This window comes from Tyto alba, unplaced genomic scaffold (genome assembly GCF_018691265.1).
Source record: "Tyto alba isolate M040663 unplaced genomic scaffold, T.alba_DEE_v4.0 Super-Scaffold_14, whole genome shotgun sequence".
Taxonomy (NCBI): Eukaryota; Metazoa; Chordata; class Aves; order Strigiformes; family Tytonidae; genus Tyto; species Tyto alba.
Window position 1 is genome coordinate 56,840,259 of NW_024881276.1, and position 12,026 is coordinate 56,852,284.

The 12,026-nt window shown below is 41.5% G+C and overlaps 1 protein-coding gene across 2 annotated transcripts in view; it reads right to left on the reverse strand.

Annotated features, from left to right (window-relative positions):
• GSK3B (glycogen synthase kinase 3 beta) overlaps positions 1–12,026 on the reverse strand; it is a 152,676-nt gene that overhangs the window by 14,877 nt on the left and 125,773 nt on the right. Inside the window, exons 9-10 of one of the 2 annotated variants that reach the window (XM_032997511.2) lie at positions 2,520–2,558; positions 34–220 (exon numbers count right to left, since the gene is read on the reverse strand). In XM_032997511.2, the coding sequence (XP_032853402.2) occupies positions 34–220; positions 2,520–2,558 (226 nt within the window). The remainder of the gene's footprint in view (positions 1–33; positions 221–2,519; positions 2,559–12,026) is intronic. The other variant, XM_032997512.2, reaches the window with a different exon arrangement.

A 12,026-nucleotide genomic window follows, 5' to 3' on the forward strand; every position in this document is an offset into this window, starting at 1 on the left:
TAAAGAAGGGATCCTTCAACGCTCACAGGCTACCTTGAGTGGTGAAATTGAAGAGTGCAGGTTTCTCTCGCCCATTTGGTAACTTGACATTTGGGTCCCGTAGTTCATCGAAGAAAGAGTGCGCGCAGGCCTCCAGGGGAGTCAGGCGGGCAGTGGGGGTGTACTCCAACAGACGGCTACATAGCGCAATTGCTTCTGGTGGAGTGCGGGGCCGGAAGACCTGGAAAAAAAAAAAAAGCCAAAAAAAAAAACCAAAACAAAACAAGGAGAAACAGGTTGTCTGGGAATGTTTATTTTCTTTGCTGATCAGAAGCAAGTCAGAGCAATTAAACCTCTCATTGCCCAACAAGCTGGAACAAACTTGTGGTTTAGTGCTAATCAAAGTCCTCCAGTAAGTACGGGAAAATCCAGTTCCTGGGGTTGAGAAAGGGTTAATTGCAACGTCTTGCACTAGAGTGAAGGTGCAATGCCAGCAAGAGACTTCATGAGAGCGCACTCAGGAAAAACAACTTTAAGAATGAAGGGGAAACTCATTCAAAAAAATCATGAGAAACACACACGGGTGCTACCGGCCATGCACATGAGGTAGAGTGAAGGTGGGGAGGAGGGTTCAAATGAGCAGGATTCACTGAATGTAAAAACCAAATAAGGCCCCGCTACGGTTTTGGGTTGGGGTTTTTTGTCTAGTGAATAGAGCTTTCACTAAGGTGGACTTTTGCAGGCAGGCAGGTCAGATTGTTGCTATGGAGGCTGCTGCTCAACTTTGGAGAACAACAAGGAAAGCATGGGTGGAGTGCAGGAAATGTCTAGCTCTAATTTGCAAGTTACTCCTGTGACCTTAGTCTCTGCAAGTCATTCCCGAAAATTTATTGGGATAATTCCTGCACATTTGGTATTTGTAAGGACAGCTGAAAATTCCATCAAGACAACCAACTATTTTACTCTAACACATTTTTATCTTGAGTGATTACAAAAAGTTCTTCGCTGCAGCTTTGTTTTAAATCTCTAAGAACAGTTCTACCCACTGCTGATCACGCTCCCATCCTCCTTTCCCATTACGTCAAAAGCAAAATGTGAGTTAATCATATACATGACCTGGATGTCCTCCTCAAGCACTTGTGTCTCACTATGTTGCAGGTGGTATGCAGGCTGGGCAAAAGGGAGTGGGGCGGGTGCAAGTGTTAAATTCTGATGCCAGCATTTTTGGTAAAAACTGAGCTAATCCAAAATGCTTTTGCACCAGTGCAGGTGAACCAAAGCCACACAGCACCAAGGAGCAAAAAAATTCAGTGCATGACATGCTAATTAATCACAGATGAGGAAACTGCACAGGCATTTCTTAAGTAAGTTTTAAACCAAAGACATATATGCTCTCTTGAGTAAGAATCAAACACAAATGCGAAGTTCTCTGGGGACTGAGCAGGCTCAGGAGCACCCAGGTTTGCAGCAATGCGTGCTGTACTAATTTATGTGGCAGGGAATCCTGACTCAAGGAGTCAAAGAGCTAGGGTACTGAAAGAGCAGGATTTATTTCTACTACTGGGTTACTGCAAAACAAACCAATGCCCGAGGCCCGTAAAGACAAAAAGAAAGGCTTTAGCTCAACACTGCTGGCAGAGAACTTCTGCTGACCACCGTGCCTGCAGAGCTCAGATTCGCTGACCACAGTGCACACTGGATGCAAGTATCACTCCCGAGTCACAGCCTGACCAGAACAAAAATCCAGGACTGTCTCCAATTAAAAAAAAAAAAAAAAGCGCTTTTTTTTTTACCCCAAGGTTGCACAAGTGACTACGTCTTGAGGTAAATCCACTGAAGTGAAGTCGCTTGGTATTTAACAGGAGGTAAAACTACTAAGGTCTCCCTCATGTACCTCTGCACTGAAGTTTTAACAAGCTTGATTTAGCACAGCTTGAAACTGAAGTACTTCACCCTTAGCTGTGTTTTTCCCTCAGGACAGCTCACGTATCAGGTACTATACAGATTTTTAAAAGAAAAAAAATATTTTTTTTCCTTAAGGCAAGGACAAGCAGCCCTTATCTTGAGCAAATTAATAGGAAGACAGTCACAAATCTGCCATCTATAAAAGGAGTACTCATGTGTCCACTCTCCTCGTTTCCAACTCCCTATTTTCAAGTCAGTGAAACCCTAGCATCTGTTTCCTACACCCTGTTGAGTTGAGAACTGCTCAGCCTGCCTTTGGATCTGAAATTAGTCACTTGGGGTAGGCAGTTCCCAAAGTCTGCCCTAACTGCTTCAAACCAGGGAGTGGAAAAAAAAAAAAAGTTGAAATTACAAGGCTTCACACAGCCTCCCCCTGCAACAAGTGATGACTAACACATGAAGTGAGTTGCAGGTACCGTGCCCATCTCATCTCTATCACCTTGTGTTACAACATTTGCCTGGCTGCTGCCTCCAGGATGCAGTTTGAACTCAAATATTCCACTTCTAGTATTTATCTCTTTTTTTTTTTTTTCAAGGCTAGGCCTAGTAATTTGAAAAAATGTTTAAGTACATACCCGTACTCCTGAGGTGAAATGTCCTGTTCCTGACGAGTCCTAAAGATGATAATGCAGTGAAATAATCCAAACAGGGGGAGTCAATCCAAAAGAGAATAGTCCAGCAAGGAAAAATATAGCCAATATTATAAGAAATCCATGGTGTGGGGGACATAGAAAATGTTTATACAATTAGAAACTTTAAACATCAGTCTCCATAGCAGCAAGTCCAACTTCACCACAGTGTATGCCAAAAAAATTCGATTGTGCAATGGTGAGGCATAGTATAGAAACAATTCTATATTAAATTTATGTTCCAATGCCAGTGCATTTACTAAAAAAATAAAAAAAATTGAAATCAAAACTCTAACTTGAACTAAAAGGGTAATTGAAATTCCCATCATAAAGAATTTTCAGTCCTTGGTCCTGGATATAAATGTCCACAGACAATGGGGCCAGATTAGTTTGTCCCCAAAGGTGCATCCCACTTGTAAATCTGTCCCAGAAACACAATGTAAACTTTTGGGTGGTTTTGGGTTTTTTTTCCCCCCAAAACCAAACCCCTAGGAATTTATAATTTGTGCTGAAGAGAAAGTAAAAATCCGAGATCTGTACTTTGAATTTGGATGCTTTTAATTTGCGTGAGCTATGAGTGCCTCAGGCCGCCGCGGATTATTCTCCATTTTGGATTGACTTCCCCCGCCACTGGATTTTGTTTGCTGGCGTTATCTCTTTAGGATTCTTCAGGAACTGGACGTACCACCTCAGGAGTGCGGGTATGGACTGAATTTCTCTCTACTGCGGGTTTATTTCCCCTCATACCCGTCGCACCCGTTACTTAAGAAATTTTTTTCCCCCTCAATTTGTCCCCTCCCACCTCCCGTTTGAATAATGCCCTAAGAAATAAAAGCAAAACCCTCTGCTGTCTTTTAGCTCTTCCCATTCAACACAGTTCCACCGGGAAAGCTGCCCAATTCGCTCACCGAGAACTACACGAGTGGCTGCCGCCCACGGCAAGGGGTACGCCAGCACTTCCATGCCATGGGGCGCCGACGCCAAGGCAATGCCGGGCTGGTGCTCCGTGGTGGGAAGGGGTGGGAGGACAGACAGACAGCGGGACTTGTGAGCCATGAAGCCCCTCCTCGCGTGCACGGCTCAGCAGGAGTTTAAGGTCTCTGTAGTTCTCAGTGAGGGAATCAATCTAGTAAATAATCCGCGGATTATTTTTAGTCTGCGGACTAAAATTTAGTGCACGGACTAAAATCCGGCCCATCGGAGCAAAGTCTGTCTCGGTCTAAAATACATCTGGGTGAAAGCAAAAGAAAAAAAAAAATAAAAAAGAAAGAAAAAAGGAGAAAGGAAAAAAAGGAAAAAAGCTAAGTGCACAAAGAAAAGTGTTTGGGCGGACTAACATTTAGTATGCAGACTAAATATGGCCGGGCAAAAGGCACAGCAAGTCCACAAACAAAAAACAAAAATAAAACACTGACAGGAACTTTTAAAGCAATCAAATACTACCCCACCGGCGCAGCAATTCATTTTTCTAAAATGAAACAAGACCTTGTGTAAGGCTATTTGTCCACAGGAGGGACCGAAGGCTCAAGTTTTCATTTTAAAAAATGAACCTGTTTTGGAGATAAACAAATGCAAAGTAAAGGCTTTACATATAACATTCTTCAAGGAAAATTTGCACTTGCATAACTCAAAACCTCTTGTTTCTGCAAAGCAAATGAATTTCAGGCTGAGACCCAGGTTGCTGTTTTTTTTTGTTTGGTGTTTTTTTTTTTTTTTTTTTTTTTTTTGGATGAGTTACAAAAATCTCTGAATGATCATGTCAAATGGAAATGCCGACTCATCCAAAGCCACAGTTTTTGGTGTCTTTGTTTCCACCCCTCCCTGCCCCCCCGCCCCCTGCCCCTCCCTTCAGATCCCAATAAATTTATACCTCACCAAAAAGCTGAGGGACCAGTGCAAGTTCATTCTTTGTTCAGGCATGCTGGGGATGCTCAAATACTGACAGACCGTAACAGCTAGACAGCAAGGCCAGACACACTCCTCCCTCCTGTCTAAGTTATACTGCTATCAGTGCAATTTTTTTTTTTTTTTATGTTACTACCTTCCTTCATTTTTCAGGAACTACCACATTCTTCAATGTTTCAAAAACAATTGCCAGGCTTAAATGCCCCTCGTGCACTATGTGGATCTTGTCCCCAGGCAACTTCAATTTAGATGAAGTCTTTGTGCACTAGCAAAGCAGTCACATTTTATCTTACTAATTTGAAATAGCTCCTACCAGCGTAGTGGAGTTCACGGCCCTTCTGAATTTTATTTTAGTTTTTTGCACGCATGGAAAGACGAAAGAAAAAGGATGGAAAACACAGGATTCTCCTATTTCACTTCACTCACATCAGCATTCAGCTCTCAAATAAAACCACATGGGGCAAGAGCTAAGTATTGTTTTAACAGAATGGTTGCTCTGACTTTCAGTTCGCTGACATTCTTCAAAACAGACTTTCCATGCACAACACGGAGCTCTGTCGTCTTGGTCTAATTAAGCCCCAAAGCCAAAGCTTCACAATGTTACACCAAGGTGCTCTTCTAGCCAGTGTGTATTAAAAGACATGACTTCATGCCATCAACCACTGTGCGTTTTGCATACAGATTGTGAATACCACTCGCATGCTGTGCTCCCTAAGAAAGCAGAGGCTTATGAAAATGACATCTGTTGCTAACGCATCAAGTTTGTGACACCACAGTTAAAAATTTCCTCACCAGCTTCAGAGACTCGTACGCTTTGCCAAGAGCCACCCACACCACCAATTCAGGCTGACAGTCTCTGCACATCTCCTTTTGGTTTGTAAGCACATTTTTGATGGCACATTAGGTAAGACAGAAAGCTCCTCCCTTCAACCAAAAGCTTGTACTGTTTACAGGCAAAGACACCAGATGTAGGACACGACCCTCAAATCAACTTTTTAAAAAGGAATCACACAATATGATTACCACAACTTTACAACATGAAGCAGTAATTTGATCATGAAAGTTTAATGTAATAAGGCTTACGATAAACACGACACGTTCATAAACACAGGAGGAGAGGGAAGAGACACATGCAAGACAGCAATGTATGCACTGAGCTCTACCTGACAGAAATAAACCCAAAGCTGCAGCTGAAACTCTGCCCTTGGGACTGGTCTTTTTCCAAGGGCCTGAGAATTTCAGAATGGTATTTCTGAAATACACCATTTGGCTATTTTGAAGTGCATAAAACTCACGTGATACAAATGACGGTTAAAAAACGTCTATGAAAGAGTCACCAGTGTTGGGAGTTATTTCAAAATATATAGAAGCCCCCCAACTTCCTTCTCTGATTAAATCCCCCTACTTTTTTCTAAAAAGCGGCTCAGAAATAATAAACGCCTTATTAGTCAAGGATCCTTGTCAGATGGCACTTACACAGATAGGAGGGGGAAATGAAATAAAGGCAGAAGGGTTAAGTGGCTTACAAATGAGCCAACACAGAACTGGGAACAAGACCAGGAACCTGTCTCCAAAGCTACTTCTTGTTGAGACCACACACTTGTTACTGGGCTCCTTCCATTGAGGGCCCAGCAGAGACAGAATGAACTAGCATTTATTACCCAGTGCATGTGCTCCGCTTCTATCGGGCTCTAAAGGAAAGCAACAAAGCTAAGCAGGACAAAACAGTTCCCCTTCTTCTCTGGGAGATCCCCCCAAAAGTATACCTCTGGAAGAGCTCTCAGCCTTGATGGGACAGCTGCTATGAACAGCCTAGACAGATGTGTTGCAATGGGACAGCTGAACAGATGGTACATTGCAGAAGACATGTTAAACTTAACATTTGATTTCTGTAGTTGCACTGATGCAAATCACGTCTTAATGTTACATTAGTGCTCGTTCATTTATTGTTAAGTAGTACTTTCTTTACTGCATACAAATTGCGCAGAGGCAGGGTAATTTATGACCCAACAAACCTGGCTTCTTTTCTTGTGTTTTAGATGGAGATAAGAGATTTACACTGTCAAAAAAAAAAAATCATTGCTCCTACAAGGGGAGCTGGGAAGCATGAACCTGCCAGAAAAACCTGTTTTTTTTTTTTCTTTTAGTCTCCAGCAGAGCTGTTTTCACTCTTTGCTTGGAAAGTCATCACACACCAAGTGAAAAACAGAACTGTACTCTTCAGAAGGAGGTCAGGGCATCGTTTCACAACAGACACAAATCACCTCCAGTTCATGCTGGAAAAGACAGTTCTGCCCTTTTGGCCATGCAGGTCTGCCCTGTTCCCTTGTCCCAACACTTGCAGTTGGGGCTGAATGGTCAGCCAGGTAAGAAAGGTGATCCAAATCCTGAACATTTGTGTTATTCAAGAGGTTTTTGCTACTATACAAAAAATAATGCAGAAGGGAGGCATCAGCAATATGCAGGCAGGAGGTGGAGAACTGACCCTGCTTCATGACGAACTTAGGCCAATTATGAAACTGCACCCGAAGAAACATCTCACCTCTGCTGTGCCTTTGTAGCTCTACAGAAGATCAGACCCCAATCTCAGAAAGAAGAGTTTGCATTTTCAGCTTTAATTCAAATGCAAGTTCACTTACAAGATTTCCGACAAAAGAATTTTCACTTTCTTTTGTCATCAGTTATAATTAGAAGTGACAATAAAAGCTGTCTATCCATTTTACTGTTTGGTATTCTTCCTCTAATCTACAGTGTGAGCAGTCACTTTGGAAGCATTACAAGCAAAACAATCTGCTTAAAAAACAGACAAGAACCAGGAGAGCAGTAGTAGGACAGGATGAAGACATGCAACTGATTCTGGAGAATGGAAAAACACGCTCATGAGAAAGACAGGAGACTATGTCCCAGTCCCAGTGTGTGAGGAAGATGACAGGACTGCCTGCTACGAGCACAGAAAAATTCAACATTCAAAGTAAAGTGATTAGTATGGTTAAACGTATACAAAGAATAAATACACACACAGAGAGGATACTCAGACTAAAATATTTGCCAAGTATTTTATAATAGTAGCAGAAATTCTTTCATAATATGAGCAGAAATACAGATCCTTAAGTCAATATCCAAAGCTGCTCTATAATACAACTAACTGTGGATCTTCACAGCTTCAGCTACAGACAGAGGTGGCCAATTGCTTTGAAAAAGTGCCAGAAAGGATGAGCTAAAGCCTGAAGTTTCATCTTAGACACTGTTTTCCTCTGCTATAATAATTTGGCTTGAAGACACAGACAGAAGAGAACTCTGAACAGTACAAAAAATAACAAAAAAAAAAAAAATGGAAGACCTTATGAAGTTGGGAGGGACTCTGCCCTAATCTGCTGCAACTTTATTGTGATGGCAAAGTGCTGCAGAGAAGAGCCCTCGTATTCATCCAGAAGAGTGCACTGCAGAAGGTCAGAGATGCTAAAAATCAATTTAGACATGACAGGTTTTAACTCTCTCTTCCACTGTTAAACAAATGACTCCTGTGTCTTTTTTCATTGCAACCCTGACTTGGAAATCATGATTCAGACACCAGCTAGCTATAGATGTGTGGATGGTGAATGAAGTCATTGAGTACACTCAAACTCATCTCACCAACTGTATATTTAAAAAGGGTTTGCATGTGTAAATGTTCTTGCAAGTATCTTCAGAACAGGAGAGACAAAGGCCACTAAACTACAGAGGACTGAAGAGATGCACTGTCCATTTTAAAGAGCTGCGTGCAGTGGAAACTGCTTCCATGTCTATGCAGTGGAGACAAGGCAGAAGTTATGATTTGACTAAAGAAACAGACTTTGCTGACATAACCTGTTGTGTTGTTATGCCATCATGAGCCATAAGCATGCTTGTAGCTCACTAGATAAGTCAGTTCATTATACTGCCATTGCTGGCAAACACATGGAAGTATCCTTGGGTGGGGAAAAAAATCCAAGCGAGTAAACTCCCTCATGCAGAAGAGGCCTAAACTACGTAATTATATTAAATTTACTACAATCTTACTCAAAGGAGATCCTTTACTAGCTGGACACAAGGGGAAAGGGATGCCATTGCAGACAGACATTTTTTGTATTTCTGGAAATAAACACAGCACTGCCTTTGTTTTTCATAACCCAAAGGATTTGAGATCTTAAGGTAGCATCTGAGTAATGTTAGGGTAAAGGCCAGCTGTAACGGGGCCGTGGTAAGCAATGCCTAACTAACACAGGCTTATGAAGCACGCGTTTAGACCTTTCGTAAGCCATCCCACTGTCCCTGCCCCTCTCCAAAAGGGCCAGAAGCTTTAGAGAAAGCTAATCGCCAGAGCTGAACTTCAGTAGCCCTGTGGTGTACAATCTTGCACTTGATCTCAGATTTTCTTCTTGGCTTTCCAGTCACACAGTTATAAAGTCTAGATGAAGCTTAGTCAGGAGAAACAAGTATAAAGATCAGTCGCAGATACGAGACTGCGTTCCCAAGAAGAAAGAAGGCTCAAGGAGTTGAGTCGGCTGAAAGACACAGAAGGAAAGTTCTGACCTAGTAAAAACAACAGCGTTAAAGCCTCCAGAAATGGTAGTAACTATTATTTGATAAACTGATACAGTTGGGAAAAATGGACAGGTTTTCCAACCCAGAATAAACCTGAAGACATGACTGTGTGTCTAAAAGCCTATCCAACTTCTTTCCAACTGTATCAGTCAGTCAAAAGATATTCCCACCCCTGCAAAACCTTGCTTCTCTTGCAACTCAATGCTACTTACTCGCAGACAAAGGCAGACAAGTAGTAGGGTACCCCTCCATGAATACAAAGCGTTCTATACTAGTTTATACTAAGTGAAAACAAAGGGAGGTCTGTACGAAAAGAACAGCTACATGACTAAATTAAACACTCCTGTATTCTGAAGAGGACCCCCCTCAGCAAAAGAACCAAAGCGTCCCAGACTCCTCCTTTTGGGGCTGGGGTTGAAGGGGTGGGGTGCCAGAGGAAAAGAGATAAGTCCTGTTTTGGAAGAGCTGTTTGAAAGATTCATGGAAAATTCAGATTCTCTTTTCTTTTGCTAGCCAAGGACATGCTGAACTCCCATCATCATCTGCATCACGCACGTAACCGGTATAGGAACACGCACGTGCTTGGGCAACATAGAACTCTACTGGAGAGAAGAGAGAGAGGCCTCTCTGTTTTATAACAAGAGATTCCAGCTCTTAAGTTACAAGAGTACTTGAATCTCAAATTGTCAACAGATTGAAAAACCAGTCTGAGAACGGTTTGCACTATAAACTTGCATTATTGCTGCAGCATAGAAAAGTATTTTTTAGAGCACTAGCTTGACTTCTATCTCTGAAGACTCTTGTTAATTTGAGATCTCTTTCTTCATACTACTACATCACATTGAATATCAATACTGTATTCAGATGACACCATTTCTACTGAAAAGTCTAAGATACATCCGTGAAGGTAGACTGCAAATTTCCATAAAATTTGTGCTCAAAATTCCAATCTAAGCCTGAAACAGTATGAATCTGAGAAACAATATTCCTTCATGGATTCATCCTTATTCAGTCTCAAACAGTTTCTCTAGTTCTTTAACAAACCCATAACCTATTTCATTCTGCTACAACATCAGCCACCATTCTTCACCTAGTAGGTAACAGCAAATGTAGCAGGTTACACCACTACAGCAACACTGAGCAGGAAAATAACGTATCTATGACTGACAGAAATACCTAGAGGGCAGACCAGAACCAGGTACGTCTGACAGACGTCCACATCACAGAATTCCAGACGCAACCTATAGGTACTGCAGCTTCCAAAGAAAATTCTTAACTGCCATCCACAGAGACGTTTGCAGACCCTGTTCCCTGAAAACAAGAGCGAATCATGGACTTTATTTTTGTATGGACTATTGGCCTGGATACAACCAGTTCCAGACTGCACAGAAGAGGTTAACATCTAGACAATAGATAAACATGCACCTTCACTGGGCATCTCCACTGCATGAACTCCAAGTAGGACCTACAAACCCCTCAACTTTGAAAAATACCTATGTTGTATTAAACTCCAGGAAGCAACAAGGAGAATGTCCCTGTGTTAAAGTGCTTAAAGCAGGGAGTGACTACATTCTCAGTAATTCTCAAACATGCAGAAAACTAGCTGCCTGGAAGTTCTTCCACACCAAAAAACCCCTTAACTTCTGTCTGCTGAGTCCTCTGGTCATAATTAGTCTATAAAAATAACAACCTTCTAACTACCTTAATCTTCAGTAATTCTTTAGCTTAGATGGCAAAGGTTTGTGCTTTTGAGGCTGAAACTTAAAAGTTCAAGTACTGCTGGCCACTATCTGTAGCATTCTAGTTACATAACAAAGAAATATTTGCACTTTCACTTCTTTAGTCATTCCTTTTCTGCTCATTAGATAGCCAGATCAGAAGTGCTTTTTCTCCCACGCTTTTCAGTTCTAAGAGTCAGATGATCCAAGAGGATGCACATGCCCCATGTCGTGCTATTAGATGTGTGCGACAAGATGTTGCACTAATACAGCTGAGTAAGGAAGACGAATTCTACATGATACTACCACTTAAATCTTCAATGTCTCAACATGCTCAGAATGTTGAGAGGAAAGGATCTTTAAAAGTAATACACTGAGAGGATGAACATCATTACCAATGCCATGATGAATAATCCATTTTGATAATTTAGATAATTTAATAAGAAATTTAATAAGAAGGAAAGTACCGATCTCATACATCAAGTATCATGTAACCCAATTGTAATAAAATGCTTTAAATGCTATTCTACACCCAGTTGATGTCAGGAAGAGTTGTGTGCAGAATGACTTGAGAATGGGAAGCTATGTTGCAAGTACAGCTCTCCAAAACTAATTGTGCCCTAATGGAGAACACAGATTTGATCTTCTGGCAAGCTCCTCTCAATTCTTTGTAATTGACTTAGTTTCACTTATGATCCTTTTGAATGACCAAAACCCATTCATATAACTCGAAGGAAGTTTTTTCTAGAACCTTCCATTTGCCAAAGGCCTTTGTTGTGGTCTAACAGACCATCAAGTACATACAGAAGATTCTTAAGGCTATTCAGGCAGATGATGAGTTGCACAGCCTAGCTTAGATGCTATACTCTGGTGTCCTACAGTACATCTCTGCACTCCTACTTCATTGCATATTAATTTAACCTCCCGTAACCCAAACACCTTCACTGCAGGAATTCTGATAAGACCCTGATCTTCAGTGCTATAAGGCTTTTGGACTTACTCTTGCGACTTTTACCACGATGCAATTCAAAATGGAAGAGACTGCTCCCAAGGATTTTTTTCCCCTGTTAACATAAGGTATTAAAAAGCCTCACTGGATTTACTGACCTCCCATACTATTATGAATCACTTAACTAACACACAGAAAGGAACTCTTGATATGAAAACACAAGCCAGGGATTAGTGGGGAAAATGAGAATTGAAGTGGTGCATAACTCATTAGAGAATCTATCATAAACATACTGACTCGCAGTACCTGGCCTGGCAT